We start from the raw sequence: 22,016 nt of genomic DNA on the forward strand, positions 1-22,016 counted from the left end.
TTTTTTGCAAGCCATAAATCTTAGGAAAGGTTGTGGGGAAGGGAGGGAATTGGAGGTTTGTGTCCACATTTTGCATGCTCAGACGTGACCGATGGAGAGGTCCAGAGGGAGAAGAAGGAAGTGGTGTGTCCCCCCCCCATTAGATCCTTTGTTACATGCCCTGAGTTTGACCCTCAACTTACCAATGGGTCATATCAAAATCCATGATTTTGCCCCCCAAACCGCCCTTGACTTATATATGAGGTTGACTTATACACAAGTATATACGGTAGTTATATGTAAGGTTGATATTACACTTGGTAACCAGGTCAATTGGCACATGTAGATAATATGTAAAAATATGTCCAAGCTAATATTCTGTATTGCTATATAGAGGTGTTGGGAGAGCAGCAAATACAGAGTTCACTGGACTTGACAGGTTTTTTTACAGATTAACTACATGTACATGCCTGGGTACCAGAACATAATATCAACCTTAGATTAACTAGCTGTCCATCATAGCCCTGACATCCACAACCAAAACTGCGAGCTGAGCTTCTCTGTTTGTGTGCAAGTGCAGAAGGGGAAAAGAATCAAGTGCTAAAAACACTTTCACAAACAAACATTTTGGTTTTCAGCCCTTGACTGGCATTCTTGGGTTACAACACTGAGTATAAACTGATTCCATTAAATTATACTGGGAAAATGACCTGTGAAAGCTGTATTTTCTACATAAGAGTACATACAAATGGTGTATGAGAAAAACACTCACCAATTCTTTCTTGACTGGGCACACTCATATAAATACTATTGGTGCAGCTGTCAGTGTATACAAAAAAGCCTATATACATCTTTTTTGCCAGTCTCTGTATTCTACCCCTTCCAACACACAAGCTACGTTCTTTGATGTAGAAAAACTTGATTGATAAAGATCAGAGAGGATTCCTTCCAAACAGATTCATGAGAGACAACTCGAGACTACTTCTAAATATCCTGGAATACTATGAGAGGCATAATGACAAACAAGTGGGAATAATGTTCATTGATTTGGAAAAAGCATTCGACTCAGTTAAATGGGATACATTAATAAAAACATTAGAGAAAATCCAAGCTGGACCAAAATTTATTAATTGGATAACAAGAATTTATGAAAACCAGAAAGCTCAAATTAGAATTAATGGGGAAAAATCAAATTTTATAGATATTAGGAAGGGCACTAGACAGGGCTGTCCACTTTCTCCCCTCTTATTCTTATTAATAATGGAACTCTTATTGAAAGAAATTAAGAATAATGACCATATAAAAGGGACTAAGATTAAGAATCAAACTTATAAAACCAGAGCCTTTGCAGACGACTTGATTTTTTTTCTTGAAGATCCAATTGAAAGTATAGGTCCGACTATGGAGATCTTAGGGAAATTTGGAACAATGACAGGATGTAATATTAACAAATCTAAATCGGCCTTCCTAACTAAAAACATGAATCCCAAAGAACAAAAACAACTAGAGGATAAATCAGGTATTAAAATAGAAAAGAAGGTGAAATATTTAGGATTAGAGATTTCAAATAAAACGAATTGCTTATTTGGAAACAATTATAAGAAAATCTGGGCAAAAATTAAACAGGATCTGCTCAAATGGAATAAACTAAATCTTACCATAACTGGTAGAATTGCCTGCATTAAGATGATGGTGTTACCCCAAATCTTATTCTTGTTTCAAATGCTTCCTATCATTCTAACAGAAAAACCCTTCAAAGAATGGAACAAGGATCTGAAGCAATTTATTTGGAAGGGAAGGAAACCCAGAATAAAGTTTAAATCATTACATGATTCTAAAGAAAAAGGGGGTTTGCGCTTACCAAATTTCAAATTGTATTTTGAGGCATGCGGTCTAATGTGGCTTAGAGATTGGATGAATCTGGAAAATAGGAATCTGTTAGAAAGGGTGATGGTAATACCTTTGGCTGGCATGCCTATTTAATATACGAGAAAGATAAATCGAATAGAGTATTTAAGATGCACTGTATCAGGAGTGCTCTCATAAAAATTTGGAAGAAGTATAGATATAGAATTTCACAAAATATCGAAGGATGGGTCTCCCCCCAAGAAGCTTTCCACAGGAGAGAAATGACAGTGGACTCAAAATGGTACAAATATAGAGATTTACTGGAAATGGAAAGCGGGGAAATATCTCTGAAATCGAGAGAACATCTTAACAAAGAGGGATGGAAAATCAATTGGTTCGAGTATAACCAAATTCTATTAAGATACAAGGAGGATCTTAAAACACATAAAATAGAACCATCGCAGGGGAATTCAGAGTTAGGGAGAATACTATTGGAGGATAATTCGAAATTGATCGGGAAAATATACAAAATATTGCTATCATTTGAAATGGAACAAGAGGTCGTGAAAGAGGATATGATTAAATGGGCGAGAGAGATAGGTCATCCAATAAAACTACATCAGTGGGAGAAATCATGGAAAAATAACTTTGATCTAACAGTCTCAGAATCTAAGAGAAAATTATTATAAAACGTTCTACCATTGGTACATTACTCCGGCTAAGATGGCGAAAATTTACAAATTAAACAACAATTTATGCTGGAAATGCAAAAGAGAAGTAGGGACTTTCTACCATTGTTGGTGGGTATGTAAAGAGGCAAAGAAATACTGGCAGGCAATTAGTAGGCAGACTGACCAAATTTTGGGTAAGAAAATACAGCTGAAACCAGAAACGTTTTTATTGAGTATATTTGATGATGATATAAAAGGAAGTGAAAAGAAAATCCTGTACTATCTGACTACTATGGCACGGATTTGTTTTGCACAAAAATGGAAGAACGCAAACAGTCCAACTATAGAGGATTGGATACTTAAACTTTATGAGGCTATTATGATGGACAGACTAACCAAAGCGCTAAAATACGATGACAACAAACAAGCAGAGGATGAAAGGAGAAAGGTAATTAAGTTTATAGAGATGAAATGGGGTAAGACAGCGGTAATATCATTTAATTAAAGATGAAATCTAGACTCGACTAATTGTAAAGACATGTGGGAAATAAGGGACACTGTTTTACTAAAGGGGAACAAGATCCACTCTTAAAAATGGAATAATCGAAAGTCACAAATGTTGAAGAAACCAGAAGGATAGGAGGAAGTCATTAAATGAATGGAAGTGTTGGAGAGTAAGAAGATAGTTTAAGAATGAGAAGAGTAGAGAGATGAGTTGGGAAAGAAAGTAAGAAATAGTAGCAGGTATAAGTAGGTGAAGAAGGTCAGAGTAAGTAGTGAAGATATAGAGGATGGAGAAGGTGAATTTAGTAGTTGGGGAAGTTAGGGAAGATTAAGAAAGGCTCCTTTTTATTGTAGAAGGGTATAGGAAGAGAAGTTTAAAGGAAATAAGAAGAAGTGTTTTGCATATGTAAGAATGTATGTTAATCAAATCAGTTAGTCTGTAAGCAAGTTAGTTTAGATGTAAATATAAGTATGTATGGGTATATATGTATGTATGAAATTGTATGTGTTGTATTAATTTTTAACAATAAAACTTAAAAAAAAATTTTCAGCGTATTCAATATGGTTATTGCAAGCGTTCTCATGTGCCCTCTCACATGTGAAGAAAGAAATTACTTTTCTAAAGAGCAATAGTAAAAGGGACTTTTTATACTTTCTGGTTCCTATCTCCACAATTTCCCCCAATTGTTGTTTTTCCTCTAATGCTCTAATGCTTGTACAACCTCTCCGGTGCTAGCCCAGCATACCAACCTAAAAGTAAGTTTGAACATTTCATCTCACCTTATTGAACAGGATGCAATACTTTGGGACAGTTACATTTTTAAGGTAGGAGGGCTGACGGAAAGTTTCTGCGTAATGAGTGTTTAGAGCACTGAGAGAGCAAGATGTAAGAGAATTGGTCCAGAGACTGCAAAAAGCAGTATCCCCAAATTTTCTGAGATTTTAATGCCATCTAATGGCCTAAATTTAAGAGCAGGGATTCAGAGAGACCAATGGAGGCTGTTTTACTACAGCAACATGTTTAGTCCACCTGTTCGTATAACTCTCTAAAGCAAGGAGGTCAACCAAGCCCAAACCTAATGTTCTGATGCTACTTCATCAGTGTGATTCCAGCAGGAATGGGGGCCATGTGATAAAGTCCTACATTTTGACTTGAGGACAGTTAGCAACAGCAAATATTGGTGAGGCAGCATTACACTGAAGTTCTCAATATTCTGTACTACTAATTTCAAAGTTACCATTCTTCTACAAAATACTTTTCAAAGAGAAACCCCAGCCTGAAACTGCCGAATCAGTCCCAAGGAATGTTAAATTACTATAGCCCAGCTAAACTAGAAAGGTAACATTACATTATTCCCAACTGCTGATGCTGCAAATTGATGGCAAATATTTTTATGCTTCCAGAACAAGAGCTAATGTGTTGAAGAGTGTCAGGTGTCAGAGAATGGTGTGCATATCTTATTTGTTTGTGCCATTTAGCTTTTGTATATTTTTATGTGGCTTTTATACTGTTTTATACTGTTTTTAGATGATTTGTAACCATTTTGAATTTGTATTGATTTGTAATTTTTTTTAAAAATGTTTATTTATTTTTTTTATCTGTGAGCTGTCTTGAGTCCTTCTGGGAGAAAGGCAGCATACAAATTATATATATGTATGTATGTTACTGTGGGATGGTGCATAGACACCACTCTGAACTCCTTGGAGAAAGGGAGCTACAGGCAATGCAGAATGCAGCCTGCAATTTTCAATCAACATCATTTGCTATCAGTATGCCTCTCACTATACAGAGACAGCTAGGTTGGAGGGTATTTGTGGTAGGGCCTTTTCAGTAGCATCACTCAGTTCTTAATCTCCATCCTGAAGGGTAGGGAACGGAACAAGCCATTCCTTTCTTGTTGTGTTGTTCTTCTTTACAGAACAGTAAAACTATCTTGTTCCATCTAACTTTTAATGTTTAATATTTAATAATAGATTCAGTAAAAGATCTGTTATTTTGATTTTGTGTGGATGTTTAATATTTTAATTGCACATCTTCTTGAGCACCTTGAGTCAAAGGAAACAAGCAAATAAACAGGCAATTGTGGCTAGTTTAAAATGGAAAGAAGACATTTTCTATCTCCTTCTCCAGCAGGGAGTGGTCATGGTAGCACATGTACATGATGGACACATAGGGGTTCTCTCTCCCTCCCCTTCTCAATATGTCTGAAAAGACAATGAATGTGTAGGCCCTTCTGTTTACATTGAGCTCCATGTCACAGCCTTTGTTACGTTTTCTTGTGCTGAGTTTGTTCATGCTCTGGGGTTTTCTAATTATTTAGTTGCCCATTATGGCTAAAGATCTTATTATAGAAAATAGAGCTATCAAATATCACAAATGTTTATATGATTAAATAAATACTATTTAGAAACGTGCTATGCTTGTTTTTTGGATGATACACACAATGTTGGTGCAGGGAACATCCTGAAATATACAGTTGATTGTTTACAAGATAATGCATCTTTCAAGATAGTAACTGCAACTCAGATTTCTAATTTATTTTTTTTTAAAAAATAAAAAAATTATTGCCTAATTAATTGGCAGCATCTATTTTGTCAGAACAAATCAGTTTACAATTTAACTACTCTGAGTTGCAGCCCCACTAATTATTGTGTGTACTGTTGTGTTCTTTGGTTTTTTTCTATGCAATTGTGCTTGAAATATAAACACACTTTGAAAAAAAAATACATCACTATTGACTTTTCATGTTCTGGAAATTGTGGATATAAAAGCCTTTGCATGAAGTCATATTTGTCCTTCCAAGTTCTGAGTTTGTATCTGTCTGAACATGACAGAAATCACAACTAAGAAACAAGAGTACAAATCATATATACAAAAAAATCCTGCAAAGTTCATCCAACCATGGAAAGAAATGTATTTCGTGTGCACACTATCCTATATGACATGGAACATTGCTGTTGATAAAATCTGTATTCAAGCTAATCAGCTTTTTCTCTTAGAACATCATTATAGGTATGTCCATTGAAGGAATCCTAACACATTCAAATGCACAGCCTGCTCCTGCGGAATACAGGACTTTTTAGATTGAGGCCACAGAATTTAGAGGACATCCAAAGGGAATCCTGTGGATTTCCCCTGTTTGTTTTCATTTGTTAAGCAACTCTAGAAACCTACAAGAATGTAATAAATTATGTCTACATAATTTACTAAGAATTTAATGTGAATTAAAAATATTACTAGCAGTTTGAGGTTTTCTAAATTCTCCTGAACCATAAATCTTTTAGTTTTCAACTAATATTGCTACATAGAGTGAAAATCCAATTTTTTTTAAAAAAAATCCAAAGATGTTCCATTTGACATTTTAGAGCAATGATTTAGATAAGTATACATAAATGACACATGAGTAACAGACTGGGTCTACAAAATGAAATACAGATTTTAGAGTAACTTTAAATCAAAATTGTAGGATTCTTTTTTGCTGAAAATTCTTTTCCCCCCCTCCTCTCTCCCTTTGTTTCAGGTGCCACATTAAGAGTTCTTACTTCTTTCATTCACTGTTAATCACTGTCATCATCAAAATCAATATCATCATCGGTATCATCATCATCAGACAAGTCGAAGTCATGGAACCCCAGCGCCAGGTTGACTTTCTTCCCTTTTCTCATAGAAGTGGTTTTGGAAGAATTCTTTTTGGCTTGCATATTTATCTGCATCCCAGAATGCAGGACGGATCCTGCTTCGTTCATAGAGAAGACATCCTGAAAGCCCTTCATCATCAAGGCCTTCAGACTTTGGTTCATGCCAGCCACCTCCCCGTTATTTGTTGCTGTGATCTGACATGACATCTCTGCACTCTTTGATTCCTCTGTTTTAGATTCAAAGTAAGACTCCTCAGACATTCTTGCAGCAAAAGGGAAGCAAAACTAGTGAAAAGGGGGAAAGGAAGGACAGAGAGGGAAAAAGGAAAGTTAGAACCAATTTAAAATCCCAGCAAAAGATACCACCAGATTAGTTAGCAATAAACAGAAAGCAAATGATTAGTGAATCTAAATAGAAAAAGCCAAGTTAGATTTTTTTCTCTCTCTCTGAAAAGACTTGGTTGTTTCTTTTTAAATCATGAAGATAGCACAGCCATGGCCAATGATATGCAAAGCTCCACAGACAAGCTCAGTTTCAGGCTGAACATTTAAACTTCTCATCCTCTGAGGTAAACTTTTTGTAAAACCGTTTTAACTGAGAAACAGCAAAAACAATCACATATAATTATGTTCTGTTTTGAAAATCAAATAGCCAAATTATTATTTTTTGTTTAAATATTTCATAGACTAATTTTGGAAGAAATAGTATTAAAGAACACAAGGTATGGCCACTACAAAATATGCCTGGAAATAACAGTTGAGATACTGCATTATGGATATGGGTCATAAAGTTTCACCAGGCAGAACTCTTCTCTATTTCCTCTCTCTTTCCATACAGGACTAACCATTCTCTTGAGGAACCTCCTGACATGGACATGTAGCGAGAGGAGGTGATGGGCAGAGCCAAGGAGCATCTAGCTATGTTCTAACAGCCATAAAAAAGCATCCTCCAGGACCTCACAGGAGTCCTAGACGATGATGTCAGTGTTGTGTATCCAGCTACTGAAACATCACTGGACATGTCTTGACCAACCCTGTTCTCTTCTGGCTGTTATACGGCTGTCCTGGGGCAGGAAGGAGAACGTGTTCAGTGGTGAAGGGTTGGTTGCACAAGAGAGCCAATTAACACCTACTTCCACCACAACCGTAAAAACACACACAATGGTGTAAATTGAACTTAATGCCTAAATAGGCCATCAATGGCACATATGCCCATGTTTGCTTATGTACCATATTGAAGCCAAAATACATACACCAGCTGATTTTAGAGGGATCAGACACAAACCCTAACTCTTCCATACTAACAGTTTATAACTTTTACTGGGGAATGGGAGCTAGCTGATAGTTAAACATAGATCCCCTGATCTGGAACCATGTACACATACCTCATTAGGAGGATCCTTCTAGTCTCTCTTTTAGCATTGTTAAGATGAACCTCAGACCCACATTTCACTAGCTCCTATGTGGGCCAGAGCAAACAGCCTCTATGTAGCAAGTGCTCAATTTCACACAGATATAGGACTGTAGAAAACTGCCTGGCATTGAATCAGACTGAAGAGAAAAACTGAGATATTGGAACTTGCTGTGTGTGTACATGTGGGGGAAGGTTGTGGCCCACTGTGGTAAATTAGCCCCTGATGCCCTACAGTTGCCCACTCCCAGGATATACATAAATGAAATTTTGCCTGTTATGATCTAACTTAGCCAACAAATACTTTTATTAGGAAAATTTGTGGAAAAGGGGAATAATACACTTGTAAGAAAGGGGAATGACACACTGAACCTTGTACAATTTCCAGGTAAGTCCCATTCCTTGCTTGAACAATATTTCATGGAGTAAGTGGCAAAGTTAGTTGACCCTTCTACTCTGTGAAATTTCATTTATGCTATGCAAGAAAGCAATGGGGCTCATCTGGAGCCCATTCACACTCCACAATTATAGCACTGTTATTCCTTGAGCTGCCGTGGTTCCATCCTCTCGTATCCTGGGTTTGGTGAGGCATTGGAGATCTCCCGCTAAGGATTTTTAAGGCCCCTTCCTAAACTGTTAGTCCCAGGATTCCACAGAATGAAATCAGGGCAGTTAAAGTAGAATCATAGCACTATAATTACATGTGTGGCTTGACCCCTGGACTCAAGATGCTAAAGCGCTGTAAGACACATGTGCAGAAGACAACAAATATACTGTAAGTAAGTACTCGGCATAAATGTTCAGAATCATAGCCTAAATCCCAAATCACACTTGCAAAGAGCATCACAGTGCAATCGGATGCAGTTTGCTCTATTCAGGGAGCCGTCTGTTTGTGATAGATCTTGCTTCCCAGTTTAGGTTGTTATTATACAAGGGTAAAAATTGCCAAAAAAGTGTCTTTTGTATGTGCATGTATTTGCAATGCCAGGAAAAAAACAATCCACATGGCTGCTTCACATTACTTGCTGCTGTACTAAGAATCCTGCAGTTGCATTGTAAGTCAATACTATTTGCATGTGTGAATCAGAAGTAAGAGGGAAGAGTTTCCATAATATAACCATAAAAACCGTTCAATTTGTCCTCCTTTCAATTCCATGTCAATGTTGCCACAGCGCTCGACAATAACAGAGCAGGTGCTCTGCAGCTGCTGCTTAGCCCCCATAAACTTGAAAACTCTTCTGCTTAGCATGTGTCTCCATCTGCTTCCAATTCCTGACATAAGTTCTATGCACCAATTCTTGCATATTAATTAAGCTTTCCTCTTTCTCTCTCATTTTTTAAAAAACACCCAAACAGTTTGTTGCCCAAACTGATGCAGAGCTAAGCTCCACAGCTAAAATTACAGAGCTACATTTGAAATGAAGGATGTTCCTGATGAAGGAAAAGTACCATTTGATTGCAGTCTTTCTCTCCCCCCCCCCATAGTACCATGTTGGTTGCTGTTACAGCAAAAAGCAAAGTATCAGTATGGATCAGAATCACAATTCTTGTCCTTGCACTTCAGGTTCTACCATGCCCAGTTAAAAAGCCAGGTGTGTCCTAGCATGACTGCTGGATAGGTTCTGGGCTTAATTTCTGAAATAAGAGGCACTAAGCTTTTAAGACACCTCCTTTGTACTGATAGCTCTCAGATCCTAAATGCACTGGTGAACAATGGTTGTGGTGAGGGAAAGACCTTCCTGTCCTCTCATTTCTCCACACATTTCATAGCTAAGGCTGGTAGTCTAAATAAGGCCCAGGTTCCGGCTCTAGTAAGCTCTGTAGCGTAGAAGGCTTAATGTTTACATTTTTCATCTGCTATAGAACTTGGGAGAAGGGAGGCAATACAGTAGTAAAACCTAATTCTTTTGCTCCTTCCTTTATGGTCTCAACATAAATAACATTCTAGGAGTTGTAACCTCAAAAATCTTTTTCAGTCTCTGATGTTTTGATGGTGGTGGTGATGATTATCGAACACTTATTAGCTCCAATGATTTATATTAGAATGACATTAGATCATAGTCTATTGCATATCTAAGGGGGTTTGTCCCCCCCTCTCCCTAAGAGAGAGCACCTAAGATTTGTTTCTCCTAAAAGGAGTTTGTGTGTGTGTGTGTGTGTGTGTGTGTGAGAGAGAGAGAGAGAGAGAGAGAGAGAGAGAGAGAAAGCATGACCCACACAATTCATGTTTGGGTTTGAATTTGGCTAGCTGTTCAGTACTATTGAACAGCCAAATTCTAACCAAAACATGAGTTGTGTGGGTCATACTGTTTTGACCCAGTCGTCTCTCAGTCTAAGCCACCACACAGGATGTTGTAAACATAAAAATGGCAATTAGGACCATTTAAACAAGGCAGGATATAAATGAAACTACATATTTATAATTGTTGTTGTTCCACCATTACCCATGCAGGTTGAGCCTCCATTACCCAGGATTGTGAAATCCGAAATGCTCAACTTTCTTCATGGGTGGCTGAGATAGTGACACTTTTGCTTTCTGATGGTTCAGTGTACACAAACTTTGTTTTATGCACACAATTCTTTTAAAATATTGTATAAAATTACCTTCAGTTTATGAGTATAAGGGGTATACAATTTTGTGTTTAGACTTGCATCTCAGCTCCAAGATATCTCAATATGTACATATATGTAAATACAGATAGATACAGTATTCCAAAATCTGAAAAAAATCTGAAATACAGAACACTTCTGGTCCCAAGCATTTCAGTTACGGGACATTCAACATGTATTTAGACGCCCATAAAACTGAAACTCACAGAAAAAAATACAGGTGGGTGAACACTTTAGTATGCTGTATCCTAATCGATAGAACAGCCCACCACCACTTGCAAAGGATGCTGACTGGCAAAACAGGATTGAGGAACTTAGTTCTGGCAATAATGCCACAAATCATGAATACATTGGGAATGTGCATATGAATCAGTGCAATAGTGAATTCCAGCCTAGGTTTTTAACAGAGCGAAGAAGGCTTTCTCACTGCAGCAGTAAACCTCTATCCTGGCTATAGAAATTGCACATAGAAGGCGACATATCAAATGTCTCTCCTTAATGCCAAGAAAAAATAAAATAAAACCCCTTGCATATAGTAAAATTAATTTCAAGGGAAAAAAACATGGTTAGCCTTTTTCAAGGGGCTGCCAGTGGATTTGCCACTGCAGGATGCCCTTCTGGTTGCCTCACCCCCCAGCAGCCCCTACTCCTGCACCAGGGGAAAACCAGAACCAAAAGAACATTTACTATTTCAGTGTGCTACTAACAAATCCCTGCCCTTTGTCCTTTCAAACCTCTCTAAGCAGACAATAGACCTGAGGCACTTTAATGGTATATTGATGACTGTCAATCAGCAGCAAATTTCTAGCAGTTACTTTTTTGGCTGACAGCCCCCAAAGTCTTGAAGCCAACATCTTGCTGGCCGTGGTGATTGGAAGATTCTTGGCATCATAGTTGAAAGAAGTAACTTTTTCAAGCTCTGATTTGTATTACATGTTCCTTTTTGAAGACACTAAAGGCTTGGAGAACTTGCTCCATCCTTCTGTAGTCCTCATTTTAAAATCTTGTTAAACTATCCATATGGAATTACTCTGAAGGAATTTTCACCAAGTGAAAGAGAATATTGCACATTCTCATATTTCATCTTTATCCCAGTTTTAATTTGTTTCTGCTTCCACTTTCAGAAAGCAGGAATACAGACCTCTTTCCAAAGGGATTGTTAATTCCACAGAACACCTGAGCATATCTGTGACCCTTTTTGTTCTTTACAGCCCATATCCAGGATTTGCTTTTGTGTACAGAATAGCAGAAACCTTAATTTCTTAAGAAGCAAAATGAAAGTGGAGAAAGTCAGTACAGGAAACAGCAAGAACTTTCATTATTCAGATAACAGACAGACATGCTTTCAGTGTGGCCGATTCATTCAAGATATTTAAAAGTATTGTTGTTGTTGCCTACACTTCTGGTAAAAGTTGCATTTTGTGTGTGACAGGCAGATTGTGTTAATGTCCTATAGAAAAGAAGTTTATGATAAGCACAGGAGACATTAGCACAACATATTCCCTTCAGCAAAGCCAGCCAGTGCGGGAAAAGAAATAGAAGCTATAAGCAAGTGCAGCATTAAAAAAAGAGAAAGAAATTGAAGCCTTGCTGGTGGAAAGATTGGCTCATTAGGGCTATGTTTCATGCTGTGCACCATGTAGGTGATGGCCCATATCTTAGCTGCTGGATCTCTGCAGACATTAAAGAAAGCCTACAGGCTACCTACTGAGAACACAGAGCACCTTGCTTCTGGGAAACACTCATGTCTCATCATTAGATGCTACTACATGTTCACAGCTGGAATACACATGCAGTGTCATTCATATAGATGCCATTAAGCTGTGCCTCAGAAAGAAGGTGCAAAAGCAGTGAACAGGCCAAAATCACCACTTTTATTCACATGTAATTAAAATGTGTACTATACAGCAAATCACGAAAGGACAACATCTGTAACAAATGTATTGACAGAATGCATCAACATTTTAAATGAATGATTTAGGAAGGGAAAGTGGTATAGATAAATCCTGTAGGTTAGTCCCAACTAGACTAAACCCACTGAATCAGTTGCTGAAAGGTGAATCAATACATAGGTAAATCTCACTGATTTATTACGTTTACTTTAGTTGGGATTAACAATTTGATTCAGGCCAAAGTCTACTAGCCCATCCCTTTGGGCATAGATAAAACACAATACAATTAAATAATGCAAATAGGAAGATGTGCAGATCACTTACAAAAAACATCAAGAGGTGTTAAGTTAACACTGCTCTATTAAGGTAAATGAATTCAAGTTTTAAAATGCAGTCTTCTTTTTAGTTTTTTCTTGGGCATATGATCTCCTGCATATGAACTCAGATACCAATTACTGTACTCCTAAAGAACGAGGAGGAGGAGGTGTATTTTACATAGATTATGCTTTGCTCTTTAAACACAGCATAAACAAAACAAAAAATCTTTAATAGTATTGCTCCCTCTTTAAAGCTAGTATTCTCCATTGGAATGTGAGCCTTGATTTGGACTGTACTCAACCATTTGTACAGGTACCTGGACCTCCTCTCTGTATCAGACTATTGCTAGGGGCATACCTAATTTGCAGTAAAGTTTGTTTGAGGAACAAAATCTAATAATAATAATAAAATAATAATCAAATTTTATGTAAATCTTCCAGCCGTTGTTTTTTTAAAATCTGAGCCTGTTTGCTTTTTAGAATATGCAACCCATAAAATGGTCCAAAGACACATATGTGAACATAGTGCTAAAGTAAAGCAGAGCACAGCCCAGTCAGTGTCTTACGTGGAAATCCCAGAAAGTCCCCCATTCAGCTGCTCTGTACTTCTCGAAGGAAAAGTGGGACATAAGCGTAATGAGCAATAATAGTTGAAATCCTAAGTATCACTACAGTTGCAGATGTGAATTTGTGAATGGCAAAGGTTCCAAATTTTGTTACAAGTGTAGGAGCTTTGATTGCTACACAGGGTTCCACTATATCCAGTGGAGGCCACATTGTTCACTGATCTGGGGCCTCTCATCAGGGGGCTGTTATGAGCATGCTCTTCTAGGCATGAATAGGTGTTCTCCCACATTGTGGAAAACTCTGCAGCATATTTTTGCAAGAGCTCAGTTTGCTTTTTAAAGTATGTACCAAAAATGGAACAATTTTGTATATCATTATGATGTACAATAGAAGCAACCATGGTCTTTAACTGAACGTAATGTAAGAAGGGCTGATCTGAAAGGTTTGCATATGCACCTAGGGAAAGATCCACCTGTATGTGTGGGATTTTCCTTCTATTAATCAGAGGACAAACAACTATATTTAGGTGGCAATCCTATACCCACTTACATGGGATTAAGTCCCATGCAATTCTGTGGGACTTCTAAGCAGATACTGTATGTACAGGGTCATGCTGTTACATGCGTCTTTGCAATGCAGTACAATACTGTACTTTATATTTACAGGAGACACTTAAATAATTGAGGCAATCAGGTATAGCCAGTTATTTCATTATATATTTCAATATCCAATACCCTACTCTCCAGTTAAAATATACTTAGCTGGATTTTGAGGAACCATGGAAGCAGTCCCTCAAAAAGTGCTTTGTTTCTCAAACAGCAATTCCCCCATACTTCCTAGCAAACCATTTTGGAAAATGGAAGGTGAGTCTTTAAAATCCCTCTCCAAACAGGGCCTGGAAGTTTTCTGTTCAAGGGAAGGATGTGTGGAGGAAAAATGTGAAAAACCCACAGGCAAGCACTAATCTTTAGAGCACTTCCAGCTTTTGATGTTGTTTTCAATACTACGGGGATGAACAACAAATGAGCAATATACTTACAGGTGTGTTGGACTGTTCAGTTAGCTTCTGCTCCCACATCTTCAAGCGTCGCTCCCGTTCTTTTAACTCCTGCTCCTTGAAGCTCAGGTCACGTTCCAGTTTCTTTAGCCTCTCTAAAGTTGCCTCTATTTCACATCTGCACAAAGAACAATTTGTTAAGTCATGTCTTTTCCTGACAAGTACAAATTGTTCATAATTTTTTTCCACATGAATATTAATTAAATGTGAAAGGGTAAAAAGTACAGTACTAACTCAAGCAGGACATTTAATTACCACCAAGAGAGAGGTTTTTGAACCATAAACAAAACAGAAAGTGTTCACACTTGGACAATAAAGTCCAGACATACCACTTTAAAAATTGGAAGAGGAAAAACAAAACTGTGGAGGTTTTTTTAAACAAAATACTGTATTACATTTCACTTCCAAGAAATGAAACTATGTTGTAGCAAAATTAAGTAGATTTGAGGTGATCTACTTCAGGGTAAGAATGATGGATCCTGCTGAATATTCCCCCTCCTATTTAAAAAATGGAATGCAAAACAGAACAATAACAGATCAAAAAGAAAGATGCTAGGCCAGGAATACTGCTGCTGTGATATTTTTCTGTCTGAGAAGAGGTTTTACCAGAAAAAGTACTCAAAGAGTAAAACACACACACAGCCCATGCAGTATGAAGTAATGAGGCCATTTTATCAAATCATTTTTTCTGATCCTTCTGCCCTTTCCATGCCACTGCAAATACACTCAAATGTATGCAGAAAAAAACAGATGTAGAAACTTCAGGTGGCAAAGTGGACTCTAGCTTTTCAGACTAATGCTTAGCAAGATACTGTTGAATGCTTATCTCAAAAAGAATCTTAGCACATAACAGACATAACAGGGGAAGTTTCTAGACCACTTGTGCTTGCTTGTTATTTGCGCATTTCCACCAACATGGTGAACATCATTTAGGATGCTGCACCACTTACAATCTATTTTACCATTTCAGAAATCTACCACTATGATTCATAATATTGTATGTTGGCTAAGCCTCAGTATGTGACAACTGGTTTATATATAATATTCACTACTATCTTCCTGTGTTTTATATATCAGATCTGTATTACTTTAGCAAGCAATTCACTAATTATAGCTTCAATCATGAATGTCATTGGCCCTAGAAATGTGAAATAGGCATTATCTAGTGATATTCATGCAACTGTGGTGAAGATTTTCACACGCATTGCGATTAAAGATGACTTACCCTGGGAATAACCAGAGAATAACCAGCAACAAATCATTCATGGGGAAATCCCATAGCAATTACTTCTGAGAAAGCATGCCTAGGTTTCCACTTGTTTTATTCACAAGACAAAAGTTTTTTTGTTTTTTTTTTAAACGGTGGTCTGTTTTGAAAGCCAGGGAGTTTTGGGTTGTAGTCAAAATATTTTAAAATCCAGCCACCTAAGTCGCATCATATTTTCAAAAATTGGTTATATCTTTTAAACGTCCTAAAATTTATTATTTCTAAGCACTGTTTTCACTACTGTATTTGTTAAATCTGCAATGTTGCTCATTTGTCATTCCCACCCACCCCCCACCTCCCCACATCAAAATTACTTGAAGAAACTGCATTCTTTTTATAACATCAAGGTTCTCTGCCTCTTCAGACAGCCAGGAAACCAGAATTCTCTGCTGTGCATTCTCTTGCTTTGGTAGAAATTATGCTTTAAAAAGAGAGCCAGGACTCAATGTCACTCCACTGCCAAGCTCTCCTTGAGCCTGAATTACATGCCTGATCCAAAAATGACCCATGACTGTCAATAGCAATGGCCTTGGCAAGAAATGTCAAAGGTGCTTGACATGCAGTGAGTCCCATTAGCTGGGCTCTGGAGTTCCCATGTAAAATACAATGATCTGTTTAACAGTCTGTTTTGCACTCATGATCCAAATGCAATTCTAAGGGCTTAACAACACATTATGAGAGATACAAAATGATATCACTCTGTGTTTCTTTGTTATGGAAAAAATATAATGTGTCATTTAACATGTATTGAGTAGCCAATGATGCAATCAATGGTTGAAATGATGCTATGTGTACAGCACAATGATGTCATGTTCAATGTTGTGCTGGAGTGACTCAAATCAGTAAAACCTATAAGGAAAAGAAAGCAAAGCAGCACAGAATGGAACATCTAATTCACTTCTAGATGTGGTGCTACAGCAGAAGCATGACTGGGTTACAGTGGATGGGTCCCTATTCCAAAACAGGACACTCATAGGAGTTATGGAATAAAATTGTGTGTGTGTGTGTGTGTGTGTATCTTTATGCATTTGTAGATTATCAGCCCTGAAACTTCATTACTGGCTTAAATCCATGCATTTTTATTCAGTTACTGAAATAACACACAAAATATGGGTGATAAGGAAAACACTGAGAGATTCAGGAATTGATGGTGACAAAACTATTTGCCCTTTCCTCTTTGGCATGGGACCCTTAAACAGTGATGGGCCTGGATCAACTGTACCAGTTTATCTACTGGTAATGTGGTCCTGAGTGGAAGGCTGAATATGCAGTGTGAAGGGGCAAACCTAATACACAATTCAGCAGATTATGGGGCTTCAAAACAGTTTACAAAGGTGTCCATTTTATATCTTCTAATGATTAAGCAATTTCACACTCTTTAGGAAATCTATTGTATTTAGGAAATAATTCCTATTCCATCTATAACAAAATATAGATGTATATATTTAACATCTATAACAAAATAACTCCCATTACAGAGTCCAAAACAAGCATACTGCGCTGCTTTTATCTGTACTTACTTACATGGGCATCTTTATAAAGATGTTGTCCATGTTTTAAAGACACTGCCTTGGTAACAGCTTTCTATATGTCAAAATCATACTGTAATTATCTTCCCTCATTAGGCAAAAACTTATTTACAAGAAAAGGTCAGACTCTGAAAAACAGCTGCATTCTTGTTTTAAAAAATGTATAATAATAAAAGAGTGTAATTAAATTGGAGGCTCCTGTACATTGCCCAGTTAATGAGTCTGTTACTTCACAAGTTTAGCAATTTACATTGAACATTATTGGTCATGTGTAATCTATTTATTTCAGTATTCATGCAGATTAATACTGCTTGCTTGTTTTTCCATGACCTGGCTCATTCTACTGCTACAATTTATAAACAGTTTATAATAAAGTATATGGGGAAGTGGGGTTCTTGTTTGTCCTCTCTTCTCTTTATTTCTTTGTTGTTGTTGTTCTTGCTATTGATGTTTTACATATGATCTTTAGTATGGCTGAAACCTATCCTGTGTATTTTTGTGATACGTGGATAAACAACTCCAAAAAGCTTTTAGAAAATCAAAATAAAATGATTTTTAAAAAAGTTGGATTAAAGTAATACTCATAGAAATAAGATATCACACACATGGGCATCTATCAATATATTACACCTGCATCTTGAGTTTGGCAAGTGAAACAAGCTCATTGTTAGGCTACACATCAGTTAAGATCCTTCTATAAAATGATCCTGCTATCCATCAAACCAATATGCCTAACTCCATCATAGCTGAAATGTCTCTACAATGTAACTACGCTACTCATTAGACCAGCTGCCCACTAGTAGTTTCTCTCCACCCAGTTTTGTACTGTGCAACTGCTTTAATTGATGCTGCTACATGATCACTTGAAATGACAGTTGATAGCTGGCATACCAAGATCATCTTAAGCCACTACTATGGAATAATACCATATTTCCTGATAGAAACATTCATAGGATTGGGCTTTTAGCCTTTCAAATTTATTAAAAAGAGAAAATAAGCAAGCAAACAAGCAGACAAACAAACAAGCAAGTAAACAAATAAACTAAACCCCATAAAGGAGCATGGACTGACTATAGGTATCCTAACTCTCTTCTTCCAAACTTACAAAGCATGCTATATTTCATTTTTCCTAAGAAGAGATGCTAGATGTTTAAAGCTCTTATTAATATATACAAACTGAAGAATTCATAGAACCTGAAAACATTTTCCAAACTTCCATCTTTAGTTAACGAGACAGACATTGCCTAGCTTCAGCTTAAAGTGTGTGTGTGTGTGTGTGTGTGTGTGTGAGAGAGAGAGAGAGAGAGAGAGAGAGAGAGAGTTCAAAGGCTACAGTCCTAAGTACCTTTTCTAAGAAAGACATCCATCAATAGGATTAAAGTTTAGGCTGAAAATTACATTTGAGACCTTCCATGAACCTAGTTAAGTTCTGAGTGTTACCCCAAGGTCTCTACCGTAGTTCCATTTTGCTTTTCCATTTTGTATCAGGAGATGGCGCAATGCATTGTGATCTTCTGAGCACTGTGCCACAGTCAGTTGCTGCCATACTCTGCTGAGTCAGTGGAAGAATAATGTCAGTTCTAAAACAAGCTATTTATACTTTCATCATGTGACTTGGCTCAAACATCTTATCCTGTGCTCACTTTTTCCAGTCATGCAATTAAATTCCCTGGTTATCACTTCTTTTCTGAAGTTCTCTTAAATTCAGGATGTTTTGTTTCGATAAATCTTATTTCCATAAATCTCTCCTTTAAAAATTCTCTACATCTTCAGACCCCTGTATTTTTCTTGCATGTTCCAGGTTGCTTTTAAGGGAAGGCAGGCACTAGTAAATTGTGTTCCACATTGACCTGGAGAGTGGCCAAATATTCCTAATTTAGACTACTGCAAACTTTGGCTACAATTTCCTTCTTGTACAGCTCCCTTTTAAAAAGGCCTTGAAAACATTCTAAGCCAAGCTTCTTTAAACAGAGCATATATAGAATAGATTGAAGTGCATTTTCAAAAGAGACCCTACTGCTGTCACTTGCTAGTACAGCCCAAAAAGTATAGAATGAAGACACATTTTTAATGTTGTGCAGTAAGAAGAAATCTTCACCTGAAATACCCCAATTAGGAAAATTATTAATAGTGGGTTGAAAACCAAAGTATCCAGGAGTTTCAGCTTAGAAACCACTTGCCTGCTATCTTATGCCAAGACAGACATTTACCTGTCTTGTTTGGGTTCCCTGATGTACTCTGGGAGAAATCCCTCTGGCTTGAAGGTTAAATGAAGGCATATACTTTTTTGTTAAAAGGTTAGAATTTAGTTCTGACTCCATCTGTCATAGATGGGTAATGCACAGGGAGGGAGAAATGGACTAAAATTGCTCCTCCCCACTTCTTCTCAGTAGCATATATGCACAGGGAGTGCTCACAGTGGCAGGAGCAAACACTGGAATCAACCCACTATGATCCAATGAAGCCATTTTGATAATCTTTATGCAACTTCACAGTGGTGAAATTCAGGCCTACTGACTTTCTGAAAAAATTATAATGGCCAATTGTCTGCCATATTTTTATGATGTCATATTTATGGTGCTACACTGGCTTAGTTGTTTGTATTCTCCTTATTGACCGTGGGCTGGTGCACCAAAGCCACACTCTAGCACTTAGTTTATAAGTCTGCCTACAATAGTGTGGCCCATGTCACAGTCCCAAACTGACAGTGCCATCTAAACAAAAACTTCTGAACAAAAACCTCTGATGAACACTGAACAAATATATGGCCTACTTTTAACTCAAAAAAGAGGATTTTGTAAAGACACTCTTTATAACTTAAAAGAACCAGAGATAAAGTATGCATTTCATAAATAATAACTAGTATATAGCTTATATTCAATTAAATTATACTTAGAATTGAAGTGTCCCGAGGCACATATTTTCACATCCAGTATTGAAACAACTGCCTAAATCCAAGGTGGCTCAGGTGCTGGAGTTCTTTTCCTTTCTTCATCTCTGCTGCAATACTTGGAACTACTAAAAAACTGGTTCCAGGTGGATTCTCAGCCTTTTAGAGTAGGTTTTTAGGGTACAAAGGGACTACAGGGGAAAAGAGATTGTCCTCCTCCTGCTTATGGTAGATCCAGTTGTTCTGTTAGTAGTAGTCCAACTTTGGAACTTGCCCAATGAGTTAGGCAAATAAGGTCAGGAATTCAAACAACTGACATCTTCCAGATGTAGCTTTAAAAAGAAACAATGGAGACTTACCGCCACTCTGCCTTGTTATGCAGGAATGAGTTGCACTGGTCTGGAAGATTGCTATCATTTGACATGGAGTCCAAGATTGAAATTATCTGCTTGAAAGAAGGCCTTTTCTGAAGAAAAAAAAGGAAAGAAAGAGTAATAGGTATTCTGTAAAAGAGGTTATTATGAAAGTACACTCTAATAACACAATTTTGTATTACAGAACTTCTCCAAGGAGAGCTATAAGCACAAGGATACAAACAGAATGTATATTGGGATGCTTAACAGAAAATTATTAGGTACTTGTACTTTTTCCCCAACAAACATAAATTTAACAAGTTTGGGGCTTGGTTTGGCTTGGTTTAGTACCAAAAGTATCTCAAAATTATAACACAGTAAGAGATTCATCAGAATGGATCTTTATTTCCATATTAGTCTATCCATGTAAAATAATATCACCATGGAAAATCCTATTTTGTAAACTTCTCCAGCTGCAGGGAATAGAAGGTCACCTCACCTCTTCATTACCACCTTGGAATTAATATGAGGAAATGGTGCTCCTTTGCTACCCTTGGTGTGATTTTTGGAAAACCTATGAAATCTGCTTACAGTATGCTACAATCTGCCCTGAGCATGCTAATTTATATCAAGGGCAATATTTTTGGATTTTTCAGCAAGGAACTGAATTTGTAGGTTCTAGGTCTTCATTTAGTATTTTCAGATTTTATATACTAATCAAATACAGAGCCAAAAGAGTTGAGAAGGACCCCTGTGCTTCTATTTGCCATGGCCTGGCTCGTCTTAACAGGCCCTCCTATGTCTTTAGGAGATGTTGATTAGTGTTCCTTATCATGCATCTGAAAAATATTCCCATAAGTAACTACAGTAATCACAGCCACTGGGCCAGATCTGGTGCTACCATCAATAGGTATGAGGATGGGGATCCTCTATTCCACAAGCAATTCCATACGATTTTCCAGTGTATCTCTGTGGTGAACTTATCCATGCTTTACTGTAGTAGTCTGACTCAATCTACCCCCATAAACTCTGTGGCTTCCCTCTCTCCATGGTGAGTGTATCTGATTGCAGAGAAAGGCTGCACAGGTAAGAAGCAGTACAAAGAGGTTGATGTGGAGTCACTCATCCTTGTGCTTCTCCTTCAGTGATGGATCCTTGAAGGAAGGAGGTGGGTGTGAGATGTGCTGTTCCTGTTAAGACTCCACCAAGGCCAGCATGACCTTTTCCTTTTCAACCACCTGCCCCTTATATAAAAAACACTAGGTTAGGACACTCTGTAGAGGCCACCAACCCTTCCCCCTAAAATGCTTTGGTCTCCTGATATAACTGTGTTGGGGACAATGACTAGACAGACTTGGTGAGGTGTACGATAGCACCCAGCGTTTTATTTTTAGTGCTCACTTCAAATTAAAATTATTCTTTAAAAAAAAAGAGATTTAAAACAATGTAATATCATATTATCAGTGCCTGGGTGGGTTTGGG

At 37.4% G+C, this 22,016-nt stretch overlaps 1 protein-coding gene across 4 annotated transcripts in view; it reads right to left on the bottom strand.

Annotated features, from left to right (window-relative positions):
* The window catches only part of MAP3K20 (mitogen-activated protein kinase kinase kinase 20), a 150,232-nt gene that overhangs the window by 51,977 nt on the left and 76,239 nt on the right, over positions 1-22,016 (bottom strand). For 3 of the 4 annotated variants that reach the window (XM_042446716.1, XM_042446714.1, XM_042446715.1), the window contains 2 exons: positions 20,541-20,647; positions 14,478-14,613 (listed from right to left, as the gene is read on the bottom strand). In XM_042446716.1, coding sequence (XP_042302650.1) covers positions 14,478-14,613; positions 20,541-20,647 — 243 coding nt within the window. Of the gene's footprint in view, positions 1-6,350; positions 6,927-14,477; positions 14,614-20,540; positions 20,648-22,016 lie in introns of those variants that run through there. The other variant, XM_042446718.1, reaches the window with a different exon arrangement.

The sequence above is a fragment of the Sceloporus undulatus genome, chromosome 1, assembly GCF_019175285.1.
Source record: "Sceloporus undulatus isolate JIND9_A2432 ecotype Alabama chromosome 1, SceUnd_v1.1, whole genome shotgun sequence".
Taxonomy (NCBI): Eukaryota; Metazoa; Chordata; class Lepidosauria; order Squamata; family Phrynosomatidae; genus Sceloporus; species Sceloporus undulatus.